The sequence below is a fragment of the Sylvia atricapilla genome, chromosome 15, assembly GCF_009819655.1.
Source record: "Sylvia atricapilla isolate bSylAtr1 chromosome 15, bSylAtr1.pri, whole genome shotgun sequence".
Taxonomy (NCBI): Eukaryota; Metazoa; Chordata; class Aves; order Passeriformes; family Sylviidae; genus Sylvia; species Sylvia atricapilla.
The window spans coordinates 9777878-9795750 of NC_089154.1; the positions used below are offsets into that span (position 1 = coordinate 9777878).

A 17873-nucleotide genomic window follows, 5' to 3' on the forward strand; every position below is an offset into this window, starting at 1 on the left:
CTGTTCCCATGCATCCAATGCTGGGGCCAAACTCCTTCCAAACCTTTCCCCCCAAAACTCCCCGTGCTGCAGTTGCAAGACCCTAGTGGCTGTGACATGTTTATAAAGACATTCACTCCTTGCCCAGGTGGTCCCAAAAGTCTGCCCACCTGGTTGTCCACCACAGAGCTGAAGCTGTCACTCTCCCTGCTGGCAGCAGATGCCTGACTGGTTCAAGCTGCCATTTACAGCTCCTGGAGTAAACAAAACACCCCTTCCAGGTAAATCCCTCCTTTTTGGATCTGTGGAACTCCATGCAGCCCCAAGAGCACCCTGGCTTGCAGAGACCCCAGCCCTCTGGCATCCCTCCCAGGACAGGGTCTAGAGTCAGGTTTGGAGTTGGAAGAGTTTCAACATTAATTGTGTGTGGATTCAGGACACGTTGGACAGACACCTTGCCTCAAACCAGAGCAGTGCAGTCAGTTTGTGTCTGTGGAGAAAGAAAATCAACACATTTTGCCCAAGACATGCAGGACACTGAACCAGGAAGGCGAATAAAGCCGTGTCCTGAAGAGTGTGCAGGAGCTCTGGAAGCACTTCCCTTGGCTGACACCAATGGAATCACAGGCTGGAGGAGCCATCTAAGATCATCAAATCCAGCTGTTTATCCTGAATTGCCAAGACCACCATCAAGCCATGTCCCCAAGTGCCACATCCCCACATCTCTGTGGGAGGAGGATTTGCAGGCTGCAAAGGGGTTCAGACCCAGAACTGGGGTGTGTATGTGACATTGGTGTTTTCTGGAGGAGGCAGGGTTAAGGAAGGGGAGCAAGACCACTTCTGGAGCTGTCTGCCTTGATCCAAAAGGACCGTCTGCTTGAGGGAGATGGGAAAAGCCTGGATATTGGCCTCAAGGGATCACCACTTGCTTTAGTACACCTACATCATATTCAGGGCACTTACATCAGAGCAGCCAAGGCAACCTGGAGCCCTGGGAAGGGGATTTTCACTCCATGAGGTGTCCAGCAAATGTTACCCCTAAAAAACTGGGGAGAGGTGGGTGGTGGGCCAAGGCCTGGGGGTACCTCTAAGCAGAGAAGAGACCAGAGGGATGACAAGGTGCTTACACACTGCTGTCCCCGGCCAGGAGTTGCTGCAACCCAGGCAGCAACTTGGTGCCACATCACAGCGAATTCCCAGCAGTTATTTTATGGATGCCCAGCATGGGCTGGAGCATTTGGCCACTCCTTCTCTAATGTGTTCATTAGTGGTCATTTAATTACAGGATGCAAAGACAAGCTGTTCCAAAATCCTCATGTACCTGTGCAAAACATGCAATGAGCAATTAGTGCTGTAATGAGAGAGGGACTCACAGTATCCACAACAGGAGATATACATCAGCAGCCTGGGAAACCTGCAACCCACCCTGCCCTACATGGACTGCTCTGATCTGGAATTATCCCAGTAGCCTTTTGGGGCACAGGCAGGGAAAATGGAATGTGGGTGAGATGGTGGCAAGTGGCTAATTCCTACCCATGGGAGAGACAAGAGGTGTCCAAAACCACCTGTATTCCCATCAAAGGCTGTTGGTGATAATGGGAAGGGGCTACTGGTGCCACCACCACTTCAGCTCCTGATCAAAATTCAGCAGCACAGGGAAGGCCCTTGCTTCCCTGTGACTTTCCAGTGCCATTGGCCTGGGGATGGGAGTTGTTGGGGCTGAACATGTAAACTGAGCACTCCCAGGGCAGGGAATGTTGCCGGCTGCTTCCCGGTAGCTGTGATTAATTGTTGTTAATATTAAATTCAGCACTTTTATGCAGGACGCAGAAGTGCTTAGGCAGAAGCCCAGCTCCCATCCTACCTGTCATTAAAAAACATTGCAATTAAGCTCTACTGGAAGGAAATACAAGTAAACGCATCCTCTGTAAGTGGCTACAGCTTTCCACAGACATCTGTGTCCCCTGTTTCCTCTTCGGCTGGCTGAGCTGCTTCTGTTTTCCCTCTTCCCATGACCCATACATTGCTTTTTCTCCTTAGTCCTGCCCACGGCTCCCAAAGGTGAGGGCAGGAGAGGGGAGGAAAGGAGCCCCAGCTGCCTCTGACCCATTGCCACTGGTGGAAAGTTCATGTCAGCTGCAGCTGCAGCCCCAGCCCCGGCCAAAATCAAGGCTGTGCTCTGGGTACCTGCTCACCTATTTGGATCCTGATGCTCTCTTTGGTGCTCTCCACGGGCAGAAATCCAAATGTTTCTGCAAGAGGAAGGGGTGCTACTGCCCCAATATAAGTAATTTAACAAATTATTTCCATTTCTGAATGGGATTTTCAGCAGCTGAGACCTGCTCCTGCTTAGGTCAATGATGACAGACTCAGCCAAATGCTCCAGGAGAGCCAGCCTGGCCTCCAACCCTGCAGGGCCCAGCACAGCCTGAGCTCTAGGGCAGGGCTGTGCCAACAAGCACAACCATATGGCAAATCACGTGTGACAGGCTGGGGAGTTACTGCACCCCAGGACAGGGTTTTCCTGTGGCACTGTCCTCCTGGTTTATTCCAGCTGTGGTTCTTCACCTGGAAAAGGATGAGGCAGGATGTCAGAGGTGGGATGTGGGGCAGCTGGTGATGGGTCAGCCTGAGCCAGAGGACACCGAGAGGAACCGTGGTGGCAGGGCCTGAAGGGACAACCTTTTCTGCCTCTCCCCAGTGACCAACAGGACTGTGATGCAGCCAGAAGTTGTGGTTAAAGTTCAGGGAATGCCAGGAGAGGCAGGTGGGAGTGACAGCCACATACAGCCAGGTCTGCGAGGTCATTGTGTGGCCAGAGTCCCCATCAGGTCCTTTAAGCTGCCAAAAACACAAGACTTAGGGCAAGGGAGTTGGAGATAAAAAGGGGCAGCAAGATAAAAATAAACCCAGTGTCAAGGACACCACCAGTGCCAGGAATACTATATTGAAAATTTTGGACCTGGGCGGATATAGACCATGTGAAATGTGTTCGGAGTGCCAAAGCTGGCTTTCCAGAGCCGTGAAAGATGCTGGCAGAATCACAGAGGGTCAAGATGGATGGACAGGGTAGAGGAGAACTAGGTGTGCCTAAATGGGGGCAGATCTGGGGCTCTGACAGCCGCAGGGCCTGGGAAGCTGGAGGTCTGGGATGCAACGTGAGGACTGTGGGTGCTGAGCAGTGACAACATGCCCACAGCAGACTGTGGCTCTGGCCACATCCCTGGGCTCTGCTGATGCAGCTGAGGAGGGAAAGGTTTTGCTGGGATCATGGTGCTGATGAACACAGGGTTTTTCCCCTGGTGCTTGCAAACATCGTCATCATGTATATAAACACAAAATGCCAAAATGTGAGTCAGCCCAATGGCAGTTTGGCTCCTGCACCAACAGCCTGATAAACGGTGGAACCACAGCTTGCAGAGGGGATTTATTCCCATTTCAGGGGTTTCAAGAAGTTGTTTCATGGCAGGTACAATATATTCTCAAGATACAAAATAAAAAAGAAATCAAAATTTTTAAAAAAATTATAAAATAAGGGTTTTCCCTAATTAGTTGCTTTCTATTGATGAGGGGAAACCTTTCAGTCTTAGGTAGTGGCCGAACATACTTTTACAGAGAGGAAAGAAATGCAGACAGTATTTGCATTGAGCCATAGATCAAATTTTTATGAAGGTGGGTTTTTTTTAATATTTACTGAATAAGTTTTGTGGCCCAGTGCTGTGATCCAGCATAACAAAAGGTCCTATTCACACAAGGGAGCAGATCTGAGACCACCTCATGAATCTTAATTCCTGAATATCTCAGGTTTTTTTTTTTTTTTTCAAACATAAAAGATCCCAATGAGCCGATTATGCAGACCTTGATATAATGTCATTTTTTTGATTAAAATGCTATAGTTTAAACTCTGCTCTGTAAACAGTCTGGCCTTCATTTCTATCTCCAGGTGTCAATAATCCCATGAGGGTCAGCAAAACCAACCACAGATGTAAAGTTGAGTGTGTGTGAAAAGTGTCTGCAGGGTTGAGGCCAGCGATTGCAAAACAGTTTAAACTATAATCCTCCATTTTCATTAGTTTCTTGAAAAACTTCTGCTGTGGGCTTGAAATCCTTCCTGTTTTGTTGAGCCAAAGGTGATTTTTCTCCCCAGCAGTCTGAGCACAAACCTTCCTGCTGGTTTTATGTTGTCAGGCTTCAAAAATCACATTTCCCACTAAGGACATTCTGCCCTTTTCACTGAGGGAGCTTGACATTGACATCTATCGTGTAAACAAAGCTAATTAAAGACAGTTATTACTTGCTAGACATGAAAGTCTTCCAACCCCACAGTCCAGTAGATTTGGCTGCTTTTGTAAGTGAAGCTCTGTGCTCTCCCTATTCTGCAGAAACACTGAATACTTTTCCAGCCTCAGAGCTTCCTTCAGCCCTGTATCTCTTTATTTTCTGTAAGATTTGAGGCCTATAAAAGGGACTTCTTTCAGTCCGTGGTGTTTGCCATATCTTTGCCTTGAGATGCAAGAGGAGGATGGAGCAGCCTAGACCATCCCTGCTGTCAGCCCCCACAGGAGCTGGGAATGTCCTTCATTCCTGTGTGTTCATTATACAATTTAAATAAGACCTCAACCCAAAAATTTTACATCTGCATCCTCTCCTAGGACATTGAGCAGTGCAGAGGTGGTGGGCTCCAGGCAGTAGCCACCTGAAGCTCCGTTCTGTTGGAGAAAGAAACATCCTCTCACTAAGCTGTCACTACTGTGTGTTGCCTTTTTGTGGAAAAAATGAAGGTGGCTACTCTGTGTTGCTGGAGTTTCCGTGGTTAGAGAAGCACGACTGCTCATCTAGTGACAGAGGTGGGCTGTGGGCTGGTTTGCACTCCAGCTGAGGTTAGGAAGATGATAATCTCCCCAAGAGCCCTGCCCACATTTCTGGCTTGGAAGGAGGAGTTTGAGGCTGTAGCAAAGGGATGGACTTGGTGTCTCCTGGTCTGAGCAGCACAGCTGGAGGGGTGAGACAGGGCAGGAGGAAAAATCGGGTAAAAGTCCAGACACTCCCACTCAAAGTGTCTCTAAAGCAGTCCATGGGACTTGACTCTGAACTGAATGCAATGAGAAAAGGAAGCAAGAGATCCAGATGAAGGGCAAATTCTTCATCAAGAGCTTAAATGGTCCAAATGAAAAAAAAAAATCAAACATGGCAATAGTTATTTGAGTTATAATAGAATGAGACTTAATGAATACGTGCTACAAGTGTGAAAGGGGAATAGAATATTTTCCCTGCTTTTCAACAAAGCTGAGGAAGGAATGGAAACAAGGATGGTAAAAGAGGATAAATGAGCAGACAGGAAAAGCCACTTAGCACAATCAATCTGCTTCTCAGACCCCACTTCCCTGGTGTATGGCTGGAGCCTTTTTTCTTTCTCTGGCCGTGTCTCTGCCTCCCAAAATCACTGCAGAAGTGTGGAAAATCCTTCAGCTGAAGATGGTGGGATACCTTACTTTAATATTTTCAGCTAGGCTTCAGCTTTGTAGCTTATTCAGGAACAGGTTCCCCAGCGACCCAGGAATTTAACATTAATAACTGAGATGTTTTGACTGAACACTTTAGTCACACAATGGGCTTGTTTGTTTGGTTTTTTGTTTGGACTGAAGAAATATCGAAAAGCAATTTCAACTTCTGCTCTTGTTTTCCAAGTGCTCTGGAAATTAATTTCCCAAATAAATAGACAAGATGTGGGACAGTTTTAGGCATTACATCACACGTACTAGCATGGTCTGAACCAAGTTCCCTTTGGTGAATAACTCATCTCTCTGAATCTACCAAGCAACCTCTGAGCAGTTCTCACATGTACAAATCATTCAGAGCTTCTGGAAGCTGCAGTCTGGAGGAGACTTTTGGTGGAAAATTGCTGGAAAGCCTGTCATGGGATTTTCCCTGCCTGTTCCACTGAGAGTTCAACATGTGCCACAAAGCATGGGGGTGTGATTTTTGTTTATTGACAGTGATTGTCGATTTTCCCATTCACTCAGCTCAAGGAGATTCCAGGTTTATAAAAGGATTAGGGACCCATTCCTAAATCCTGGTAACATTTAGCCAATAAATGCTGGATTGTAGTATTTCTCCCTCTGTGACCTTTCACTGTGTTCTATGTGCCACCTTGTCCTGCTCCACAACTCTCTTTTTTACAAACATTTGCTGTGTTTTCAGTTCTCAGAACCGCTATTCCCCTTCCCATGTGGAAGGAAGCATTCCCTCTTACCTCTGTCCAAGGGTATTTATGTACTTGCCTCATCCACAACCAGCAGGACCCAGTCCTGAGTGACTTCACACTTTATTTCCACAATACACCACAATTGTCAGGGCAGCACCACAGGTACAAATGCCTGGAGGATGTGATAACCACCTCTGCCAAAGTGTTATGTTGTCGTGTTCTCTGCAACACTTTCTTCTCATTTTGTTTCCTCTGGAAACAGAACAAGGCACATGGCACAAACATGCATTTGTGCTCAGTTTTAAAGATGTTTTTGGAAGGTGTTTGCTTTCACATTCCACCTGGTCTAGTGGAAGGTGTCCCTGCCACAGTGGGGGGTTGGAACGAGATGATCTTTAAAGTCCCTTCTGACCCAAACCATTCCATGATTGTTTGATTCTATAAATTGCCCTGCATGAATTTTTCTTGTTTAATCCAAGTCTCAATCCTACCACCACAACAATAAAGTGAAGTAACAACTGGTTCTTGTGTTTATAGACTGAAGTGAATTTTTTCCAAGCTTGAGAACAAACAACAAGTTATTTTCTACACAAAACTGTGTAGAAATAGTCTTAAACACAAACTAAAACCTGATATAATCATTTTTCAATGCCTTCCACCTCATACTTGTCACATCATTGCTAAATTGTTGTGATGTATCTGCTCCACTGAAAGAGTGAGTGTCATGTATCTTTCTAGATGTCACCAGAGTTGCAGCCACACAGGTGAAGTCCTAGGTATAGGTGAGAAGAATGTTCACTTCAACCCTTTTGGGGAAAAAAAAAGCTCACCAGAAATCGAATATTACTGAGTTTGGTTATTTTTTAAAAAAACATTGGCACCCACAGGGCAAATAACAGATTTGTGGTTAAAATAGAGCAAGTGAATCTATTCAGGGATGCAGTTGGGAACACTCTGCTTGGCTCAGACAGTGATGGCTCTCACCAGATCCATTCCCAGCTCAGCCGTGCTCGGGGTCACCTTTCCCCCATGGATCAACCAAGACGAGGGATCAGGTCACAGAAATGCCCCAGCAATTCTCTTCTTCCCAGAAATCTAAATTTAAAAAGGGCCTGGTGCACACATAGCAAATGTTTCACGATGTTTTACGTTGTGTAACTGCTTGTGGCACATGCAATTCCTTAGCTGGGGTTTCTGTGGATTTGCAGCAGGTATTCCTTCCAAACCTGCAGTGTGTGCACGAGGTGACTGCATAATCCTGTAATTACACCTGTAAATCCTCACCCCCACCTCTTTTCAACCGAATAATCCAAAACACGAAATATAAAACATGTTTGGATTTGCAACTGCATCATTGTAAAAATCCCAAAATGGTAGAATGGTGTGTTGCAACCTTCATACCCATTGCAGAAATGACAAATTTTTAAAATATCTTCAGTTTGCTCCATAGTACTGCAGGAAAATCTTGTGCCAAGGATCACATCTCATCTGCCCATGGTTTGAAAGTGGTTACTGATTTTTGTCTGCTCCTTGGAATGGCCTTTCCTCATGGAAAATAGAGCCAGTTCAGACATGTTTAATGGAAGCACCAGAAACAGTAGTTTGCTTGGACCAGGAAGAACATGACACCATCCTGCAGCATGCAGGAAAGGAAAACCAGGAGCACCCATAGGGAGGGGGCACCTCATGCTGCTTGACAATGGAGGTCCTGTTGTAGAATGCCAAAAACCACAGATGCTCATTTGCAAGAGAAAAACCTGCAGAGCTTGAGAAGGGCAGATTGAGTGAATTCACATTATCCTCATTCTTCTACCTCTTGTCCTGACTTAGAGCCACAGAAAATCCTCCCTCATTTGTATCACACAGGACTGTTTTCATGTGTCTTTTCACTGCCTTCTACCTACTCACCAAGTCCTACTGATGACTTTAGTGTCCCTTCCCACTACCTGACTGCTGCTCTTGGTCATTTCCCCAGGTTTTTGCTGTTTAGTGTTGTGCTATAAAGCAGAGTTACCTCACAGCAGCAGGACTGACTCAGCTCTACCTTGGGAATGCTGGTAGCTGATCTCCAGTCAGTGTCTTAGAGCTGCTACCATGTTTTCTTGCCATTATTTCCTAATGGCTTAAGACTTTGCTTCAGTTTGGTTATAGACTGTCCCTTATCTGCCCAGTCTGTATGTCCTGAGAAACTGCAAGCAGGTGGAGCTGATGCTGGGCTAGGCTAGGTGACATCAGTGACTACCACTTGTAAAGTCTGTCTCTTGCTCTTTATTGCTTGGGACTTCCACATCCACACAGTCCCACTCCTAGCAACCCTAATACTCCCATTTTGAATAAGAAAGTGCCTTTTTTTTTTTTTTTTTTTTTTTTTTTTTAAGCAGCAGAGTGCCAGGCACATCCCTGCACTGAGTGCTTGTAGCTATAAAAGCATGTCAGATGTGGCTGTATTTGCAGACAACAGTGGTACTTCCTCTCTTCAGAAATGGAGCAAGTTTCTATTTTGGGCTGTGCTGACTCAAGGGTGAGGTACCCAAGCTGATTCAGCAGTTTGGCAAGCCAGGAGAACTTCTGGTTATGAATGGAATGAGCAATAAATTTGTCTTCATCTTAAAGAAATGTATATTTGAGTGAAGCCACCTCCTGGTGGCAGACATTTTGTCAGATAAGTGGAATATTCTGCACTGCTTTTGGAAAAAAACCCACTCCAATGAGACAACCATAAAGCCTGCAAGTAAAATCCTGGTCCCAGGGGAGTCAGAGATTCCCACTCATCTGGACTGGGATTTATCCTCCCTCTTGAGTCATGTAAAAAGATCTACTGCTTACTTGCTTATTTAATCTGTGTATCTCATCTGGGGTATGAAATCCTCTCACTGATATGAATAAATTGAATAGCAATTTCAGAAGGATGAAAATACAGAACACAAAACCAACCTGGCCACCACAAGGAAGTGAGAATGCACCACCCATTTACTCCGTTTCCGCAGGTTCATATGGAACAGATGTCAAAGGTAACCCTTGTGCTCTTCTGCTATGGAAAAATGAAATAAACATCGTGATACTTCATAATTTTTAAAACCATGGAGGAGTAACAGTCTTCCACAATATTTGCTAATGTTTACCTGTTAGTCTATGAACAAAAGCCAGAAGATCTGTTGAGTTTTGGTTTTCCCAAATGACTTCTTTCACTGGAGGCTTCCAGGATTCAAAACCAAGCTTGCAATAAATGCTCCACATGTCAGCAAGGATGAAGACACAGAAGTTTTCACGAAGTGAGACCTTTCTGTTTATTAAGGCAAGATAGCATGAAATGGGTCATCTGAGTTGTCTCCCTTGAGCCCCCTTCTGTCTGTGGATAGTCCAAACAGCTTTTAACATATTTGCCTTCATCTTTATGCTGTTTCCAGACAGGATCAATAATCCCCAAGTCCCCACCCACAGCATCCATGATGCCTGTTCTTCCAGGCTGCAAGTTCTTCCTTTGACAGCACACAACAAAAGCTGCAAACTTCCAAAGAGCATTCCTCCTCCCATCAACCCCGCTGGCATTAAGGCACGCCGTTGTTCCAGCCGGCCGTTCCCATGTCATATCCTCCTCCTGCCTGGTGAAGGCGGCCTGTGAAGTCTAAAAAAGTATCATGTGGGCTGTCACATTTCAGAACCCCCCAAATAGCTTTGTGTGGCTCCATCAGATAAGCAGTGAAGTGCCATATTATGAGCGTCAAACAACAGCTCGTCATTGCAGCTCACAAAGCTTGTTCCTCTGAGAGGGGAAGTAAATTCAGTTCCATAGAGTAAATGTGTATATTCAGTGGCTTGAAGTCAAAAGAATTCTGCAAGGAGGATTTGCATTTGTCCAGCTATTGCTCTGTGAAACATTTCCTCTAACTCAGTCTCTGGGAGAGAGCAAACCAGTCACAGAGTATTTTGGAAGGGTGGTCAGAGTTCTCCACAGGGAATCAGCACAACTAAGTCCAGAATGAACCCAGGACTCGTATCCAGACTGCACGGAGGCTCCCAGCTCTACCAGGAGGCCTCATTGTGGTTGCTAAGAAAGTGATCCAGAGGAAGCATCTTCCTTAAAGGATGTCAAAGGCATGACCCACTCAGGGACACACTGGCTGTTACACCCGTCCTGGATAAAAACAAATCAGAAGGTGGTGGTGGTGGTGAGGAAATAACAAATACAACCTCAAACCACTTCTTGCTCTCTAAAACAAATCTCAGTCGCACTTAAAATGAATCCAAGCATCACTGGCGTTTGTGGTTTTCTGCTTCATGTATTTAATCTGCTGCTTGATTTCAACAGAGGAAAATTTGCACAATAAAAGCAAAGTGAAATTAAAAATTCAGTGTTTCAGGAGACAGCATGAAGTCTGTCCCAGACAGAACAGAACTAATGAAAGTGAAGAGAACTGTTCCTTGACCATATACGCAAGGTGTTTCCATGGAACTTGATAACAAGGGAAAGTGGAGAATGGCTGGGCCAGTGAGTATTGGGCAACTGTTCCACCCAAAGGATCAAGTGGAGGAGAAGGATCAGAGTCTACAGGTTAAATGTCTAATGGAAGCTCCTTGGGGGAGCAAGGATTCGGCACAGCCTTGAAATCCCATGTGAAGCTTACCAAAGGAGGCTCTGACAAGTCAGATGTCTCCTTCCATCCCATCTCCCTCCTTCGAACGCATAAACAAAAGCTGGGAAAGAGGAACTGTTTTATTAGCAGAGATCAAAAGCTGTCTCTGACCAGTAGCCAGACAAAATTTGGGATCATGTGGGTCACTCAGTGAAAACTTGTGATGTAGCCAGTATCTTTGATGTGATTTTGTTTATTCTAAGAACATACAAAGTCCCACTTCATGGAGGGTGGGGGAACAAGACAAAAAATCTATGCTGGATTTTCAGTACCTCTTAAATATCTAAGTTCAAACCACCCAACATAAATCTTACAGGTTTGCATAAAAAAAATTATAAACATAGGTAGTTTTACCTTAAATTCTCTGCCAATGAAGTAAAAAACTTTTTCTTTTTCCCCACTGTGCCTTTGAATCCTTGGAAGCTGTTGCACTTCTTTAACCCTGCAGATGAAATAAATTCACCATCCTGTATGAAGTAAAAATGGAACTTAAAGTAAATTCAGATGAATCAATTAAAAGAAGTTTTAGTAAGTTTATCAATTAATAGCCAAGCCCAGTAGGCCACCCTGTCTTTCTGCTCTGTCAGCTCAGGGATTTCTCTCTTCCCAACAGTGTTTATGTAAGAGCTGCATGGTAAGCAGCACTCGCTATAAAATATTGATCAGCTGAGCCATTAGCTGGAATTCAAGAGACAACTATGTCACAGCAAAACCAGAACAATTATTGCTATTGATTGGAATTTTTTAGAGATTATTTTGATATTTGAGCATGTCAGGAAATAAAAATTTCTTCTAAATAATGATACTAGAAACATATGTTACAGCATGATTACCGGGCATCTTTACAAAGGAAATGGAAAATAGGGCAGGTTTCAATTTCAGTAACTGTGGGGCCATGGATTTTCTATTACTATTTTTGAAAAAGCGTATAGAGAGTCACAGATCACTATGGCTGGAAAAGACCTCCAAGGCCACTCAGTCCAACCTTCGACCCAATAGTACACGCACACTAAACCATATTGTGAACCACCACGTCCACTTGTTTTCTGAACACTTCCAGGGATGGTGACTGCACTACTGCTGTGGGTATCTTGTGCCAGCGTCTGACCACCTTTCCAGTGAAAAAAATTTCCTAATAACTGATCCGAAGATGTCTCGGCACAACTTGAGGCTGTTTTCTCTCATCCTGTCCCTGTTCCCTGGGAGCAGAGCCTGACCCCCACCTGGCTGTCCCCTCCTGTCAGGGAGCTGTGCAGAGCCACAAGGTCCCCCCTGAGCCTCCTTTTCTCCAGGCTGAGCCCCTTTCCAGCTCCCTCAGCCTCTCCTGGTGCTCCAGCCCCTTCCCAGGACACTCTCCAACCCCTCAATGTCTGTCTTGTCTTGAGGGACCGAAAACTTTACCCCGGGATTGGAGGTGCCCCAGCACAGGGGATGGTCACTGCCCTGGTCCCTCTGGCGACAATGTTACTATGATTACATTAGCGCTATCGGCTTTATTTTAAGGGATGGTGTGGTCTTTAGAGGAGAAGGGACTACAGGAGGAAGGACGGCTGGAGTAAAATGCTTCGCCGGGGAAGGCTCATCTGGAATAAAAGTCAATGGGCTTCAGGGAAGGAGAAACCACAGCAGAAGAGCTGGGGCTGGAGCTGAGGGGCTGAGAGGAATGAGGTGGGATCAATTTGGGAAGATCACCTGTGCGCAAGGGTGAGGGATGTAGAGCTGGGAAGGAGGAGAGGGAGCTATAGCACCAGCAGAGAGAAGCCCTGTGTAGAAGGAAAGCCACGGTCCATCTGCGAGAAGAGATAATGAAACCGAGGGAGCGGTGCAGGAGAGATAGCGTCAGCCATAAACAAGCGGAGAACGAGAAGAAAAATAAGCCAGCGAGTTTGCAGCGGGGCTCGGGCTGAATTGTTTGGTGAAGTGCGTGTTGTCTGCGCATGGCAAATGTCAGCCGGTGGGGAGGGCGGTGGCGGGGGCAGCCTGGGAACCCCGGCACCCGGCCCCGAGGACTGTCCCCGCTGAGGGGCCGCCCGGTTCCCGCCACCCCTCGCTGCCCCGTCCCTGCCTCACGGAGAGTGCCACCAACATCACGCCCGTCGCTCTCTGAGGGGAGGGGACCGTCCCCGCTCCTGCCCGCGCCCCTCGCACTGAGGCGGGAAGTGTGTGTTTGTGTGTAGGGGGGGGCGCGCTCCCGCCGCGCCGCCGCGCCCAATTGGCCAGCGGGGGCGCGCTCCCGCAGCCCCCCAGAGCCCCCCCCTGCGCCGGGAGGAAGATGGTGGCGGCCGCTTGAGCGCGTCCCCGCGCTCCCCTTCCTCCCCTCAGACGGGCGGGCGGGCGGAGCGGCGGGGAGCGGCTGTTGCTGCCGTCCCGGCTGGGCGGGCGGCTGAGGGCGGGAGGCGGCCCCTCGTCGGCGGCCGTGCGGGGAGGAAGCGGCGGGCAGCTGCAGCCGACATGGAGGAGCGGTCCCCTCCCGGCGGGGGCCCGGCGTCCCCCCCGCGGGGCTGAGCCAGCGGCCCGCCCGCCCCGCGCCTCGGGAGGGCTGCGGGGGAGCAGGGCCAGCGGCGGGCGGCGGCAGCCCCGGCCCGGCTCGGCCCAGGCGAGGGGACTATGCGGGGCTGCCCCGGCGCGCTGTGTGCGGAGCCCGGCGAGCGGCCCATCGCCGCGGCGCTGCCCGGCCGCCCCTACGCGGCGGGGACCGGCGGAGACTAGAGGCGACTCTGCGAGGCGCCCGGTGGCTTCGGCAACCCCAGAGACACAAGTCCGGCGCGGGCTCTTGAGGAGGAATTGACAACATGGCTTCCCCACCGCACCAGCAGCTGCTGCATCACCACAGCACCGAGGTGAGCTGCGACTCCAGCGGGGACAGCAACAGCGTGACGGTGAAAATCAACCCCAAGCAGCACCAGGGCTGCACCTCTTCCAAGCACTGCAAGTACAGCATCTCCTCCAGCTGCAGCTCGGGGGAGTCCGGGGGCACCCGCCGAGCCGGCGTAGCGGGCGGCAGCGGCTCCGGCCTCCGCCGGCAGAAGAAGCTGCCGCAGCTCTTCGAGAGGGCCTCTTCCAAGTGGTGGAACCCCAAGTTCGACTCCAACAACCTGGAGGAGGCTTGCATGGAGAGATGCTTCCCGCAGACCCAGCGCAGGTTTCGCTATGCCCTCTTCTACATCGGCGTGGCCTGTCTGCTCTGGGGCATCTACTTCGGCATACACATGAGAGAGAAACAGATTGTTTTCATGGTGCCGGCTCTGTGCTTCCTTCTGGTATGTGTAGCTTTTTTTGTGTTCACTTTCACTAAGACTTATGCCCGCCATTACGTATGGACTTCGCTGATCCTCACCCTCCTGGTGTTTGCTCTGACCCTCGCTCCGCAGTTCCAGGCTCTGAAGCCTGTCTCAGGAAGTGGTGACATGTCCAACCGGACTCAGCCGGCAGATCCCACGGACACTTGTCTTTCTCAAGTGGGCAGTTTTTCTATGTGTATTGAAGTGCTCTTGTTGCTTTACACAGTGATGCACTTACCCCTGTATTTAAGCTTGTTTCTGGGACTGTCGTACTCGGTCCTCTTCGAGACCTTTGGTTATCACTTCCGTGATGAGAACTGTTTCACACCTCTGGGAGCTGGTGCAGTTTACTGGGAGCTGTTGAGTAAAGCCTTCCTGCACATCTGCATCCACGCCATCGGTATTCATTTATTTATCATGTCCGAAGTCAGATCAAGAAGCACATTCCTGAAAGTGGGGCAATCCATCATGCATGGAAAAGACTTGGAAGTGGAAAAAGCCCTGAAAGAGAGGATGATTCATTCTGTCATGCCAAGAATAATAGCCGATGACTTAATGAAGCAGGGGGATGATGAAAGTGAAAACTCCATCAAACGTCATTCCACCTCAAGCCCCAAAAACAGGAAGAAGAAGCCCTCCATACAGAAAACCCCCATAATATTCCGTCCTTTTAAAATGCAGCAGATAGAGCAAGTGAGCATTTTGTTCGCAGATATCGTTGGCTTCACTAAAATGAGTGCCAACAAATCAGCCCATGCCCTGGTGGGGCTCCTGAACGACCTCTTTGGGCGCTTTGATCGTCTGTGTGAGGACACTAAGTGTGAGAAGATCAGCACTTTGGGAGACTGTTACTACTGCGTGGCCGGCTGCCCCGAGCCCCGGGCAGATCATGCCTACTGCTGCATCGAGATGGGCTTGGGGATGATCAAAGCCATCGAGCAGTTCTGCCAGGAGAAGAAAGAAATGGTGAACATGAGGGTCGGTGTTCACACCGGGACGGTCCTGTGTGGCATTTTGGGGATGAGGAGGTTCAAGTTCGACGTGTGGTCCAACGATGTCAATTTGGCCAATCTGATGGAGCAGCTCGGGGTGGCTGGGAAGGTCCATATTTCAGAAGCTACTGCCAAATATTTGGATGATCGTTATGAAATGGAGGATGGAAAAGTGGTTGAGCGCGTCGGTCAGAGCGTGGTGGCCGACCAGTTAAAAGGTACGTGCTTTTGTTTGGTGCTTGTATTTATTTTGTGAGGGAACGGAGTTGCCCCAGTGCCTGCTTTGTGCTCTCTGACAGTGTTTTGCATTTAACTCAGTGTGCTGATGATCACAAACACCCAGGGCAATTACAGGATAAAAGATGCCACGGAGATAAGCGTGGAAGTTCATCTGTGGCACTCAAAATAGGCTTTAAAACTCAATGCTCCTTCTGAGAGGGTTGCCTTGTAGGGAGGAGAAGGTTCATGTGTTTGCTGTCTGCAAGAGGTTTTTGTTTTACTGTTGTGTGTCATCCTTTAATTCAGGAAGTAAACTTGTTAATTGACTTCATGTGCCATACAGAGAGCATATGTGTTTTGCAAAATTATGTATATCTGTGAAAAGGTTTTTTTGGCATCGAGAGAGTTGGGACTACGAAGGCATTTGGGAAAAATGACAGCTGGATTCACAGAAAGAAATGAGCACTGTAGATTTGGCAGTTTGATATGGCAAGTTGTTGCAGTTTGGAGTTCGGCTGGAAAAAGTTACTCAGGTGGCTCAGTGAGCTGGCAGATGCTCTCATTTCTGCAGCTCGAAGGATCTGGGGATGAAACGGCAAATTTGTCTTTTGGAGAGGAAAATGAAGGATCCTGCAGTTCCCCTTGGTTCAGAGTCTGATTTTCATTTTTCTACAGTGTTCATTTCGAAGCGAAACTCTTGGCTGCTTTCTAACAGCACTCAGAGGCGCGTGCAGGAGGATTGTACGGGCTGAGGATTTAATTGTCTCTTTTGTCAGAGCTGTGTCTCTTCAGTGCCGTGCCTTTGTCTCACAGAGAGATTGTTGTCTGCAGTGCTCGTAGTCCAAGGTGGGGAGCAGATGGATCAAAATGGGGGTGGAATATGTAACAAACCCTGTTATGCTCTGTGAGTTTATTCCTTCTGCATACAAAAGTACCATTTTGATGAAGTAAACTGGAAAACTAGCTGAGTGGAAGAACCCGAAGGGAGTCATAAACTGGCATTGTGATGGAGGAAGGAGATATTTGTAGCAACAAACGCAAAAGGAGGCCAGAACGGTGGTAAGAAAGGTCAGCGAGTAAGGACATGGGGAGAGCACTGCAGAGCAGTGGTGGCAGCGGCAGCCACTTGCCCCTGGCAGGTGCTTGTTTTGATGTGACACAAAAACTTATTTTTGGTGAGCGAGCTGTCCGCATGCACCCGGCAGCGGGGCTGCGGCGGGAGGCTCCCGGCAAGCCGCGACATCGGCAGTGACATTGCTGCCTGGGAGCCACGGGGGCTGAAGCAGATGTGTGTCCCTGGGCTTTGGCTTTCTCTTCAGCTTCTAAAAATACAAATTCAGTTAATTTCTTTGAGAAGTGTTGACACTGATGTATTTCAGTGGGAGTGTGCTTTCAAGCAGACAGCATCAGGCGTAACCTCGTTGTTACTCGAAGATGAATTTTGCTGTTCTAATGGAAATAAATTGAACAGGTTGTAGAGGAATGTCACTGTGATATTTCCCTCTTCCATGTACCTTTACAGCCAAATGCAGTGTGAAGGCTGTGTTGTGGCAACAAATAAAATTCAGTATTTTTGCTGCATTTATAGCTGTTCTCTATATTAATCCCAAATTGACATGAACTTAGTTGTGGAGACTGATGGTACTGCTCCTAAATATTCCTATTTATTTGTTTGTATTTTCTGGGAGATCACAAGAGCACTGTGTAGAGCAATTGTACCACATGCCAAGCAGTGGGTTTTTCATGGTCTTTCTCAGACTTCTATTCTGTCCTTGGTTGCATTTACTGTGAGAGGGCACAGGCTGCTCTGACTCCTCAGTACAGAGGTTTAGATTCTGCAGCTCTGAATGCCTTTCACAACTCCTGCTTCAGCCAGGGTACAACAGATGGATAAAATTGTATGCAGTCTAGATAAGATGAAATTTGCTTTGTGAAATGACATTTGATGGTTTCTTTTTACCCTGAAGTGTAGCTGGAGCATGTGGTAAGAATTACTTTAACGAGGAATATGGGTTGGGCTTTGCTTTTTCCCCATTTCCCTTCTGTATTTTTTTGTAGAACTGTAATCAGCTGCCATTTCTTACCAATGTCTTATGCAGTTACAGAAATCAGAAGCTGTGTGTATTTCTAAGCCAAGCAGACCTTTGCCATGAACTGCCCGTAGCCACAGGTTTGTAGCACACTTACGCTGTTCCCTCCCATGCACAGACCCTCAGGGGATGTGGTCGTTAGTGGGTGCTTCAGAGCTGCCCATTTTTTCCTGTTTCCTCAGAACTTTGTTCTGCAGCCAGATTACTCAGCTGGTAGGTAAATGCCTTCAGGGGAAAAATACATCAAAGCCAATGATAAATGCCATCAAACAGCAGTGCCACGGGCTGGTGTGTCGGATCTGCTGCAGGGGAGGTTTTTGTTAGGGAGCAGCTCTGAGATTTTGTTAGGGAGCAGCTCTGAGATTTAATAAGGGAAACTGAGATTTCACCTCTTAATTAATTGATCTCTGCCAAGCACCTGCTTAGTTTGGTGAATGGAGATGCTGTTAGGATGCTTTGCTTTACTATTTTCC

At 47.7% G+C, this 17873-nt stretch overlaps 1 protein-coding gene and 1 long non-coding RNA gene across 5 annotated transcripts in view; one reads left to right on the plus strand and one right to left on the minus strand.

Annotated features, from left to right (window-relative positions):
- Nucleotides 1–12291: 12291 nt before the first annotated feature.
- LOC136368113 (uncharacterized) lies at nt 12292–12716 on the minus strand. Its single transcript, XR_010744772.1, has 2 exons — nt 12511–12716; nt 12292–12401 (listed from the first exon to the last, which is right to left on the minus strand). It is a non-coding gene; the product is annotated as an uncharacterized lncRNA (long non-coding RNA).
- A 510-nt stretch (nt 12717–13226) lies between these two features.
- The window catches only part of ADCY9 (adenylate cyclase 9), an 82179-nt gene continuing 77532 nt past the window's right edge, over nt 13227–17873 (plus strand). For all 4 annotated transcript variants that reach the window (XM_066330103.1, XM_066330104.1, XM_066330107.1 and 1 more), the window contains exon 1: nt 13227–15309. In XM_066330103.1, coding sequence (XP_066186200.1) covers nt 13611–15309 — 1699 coding nt within the window. In that variant the 5' untranslated portion in view covers nt 13227–13610. The remainder of the gene's footprint in view (nt 15310–17873) is intronic.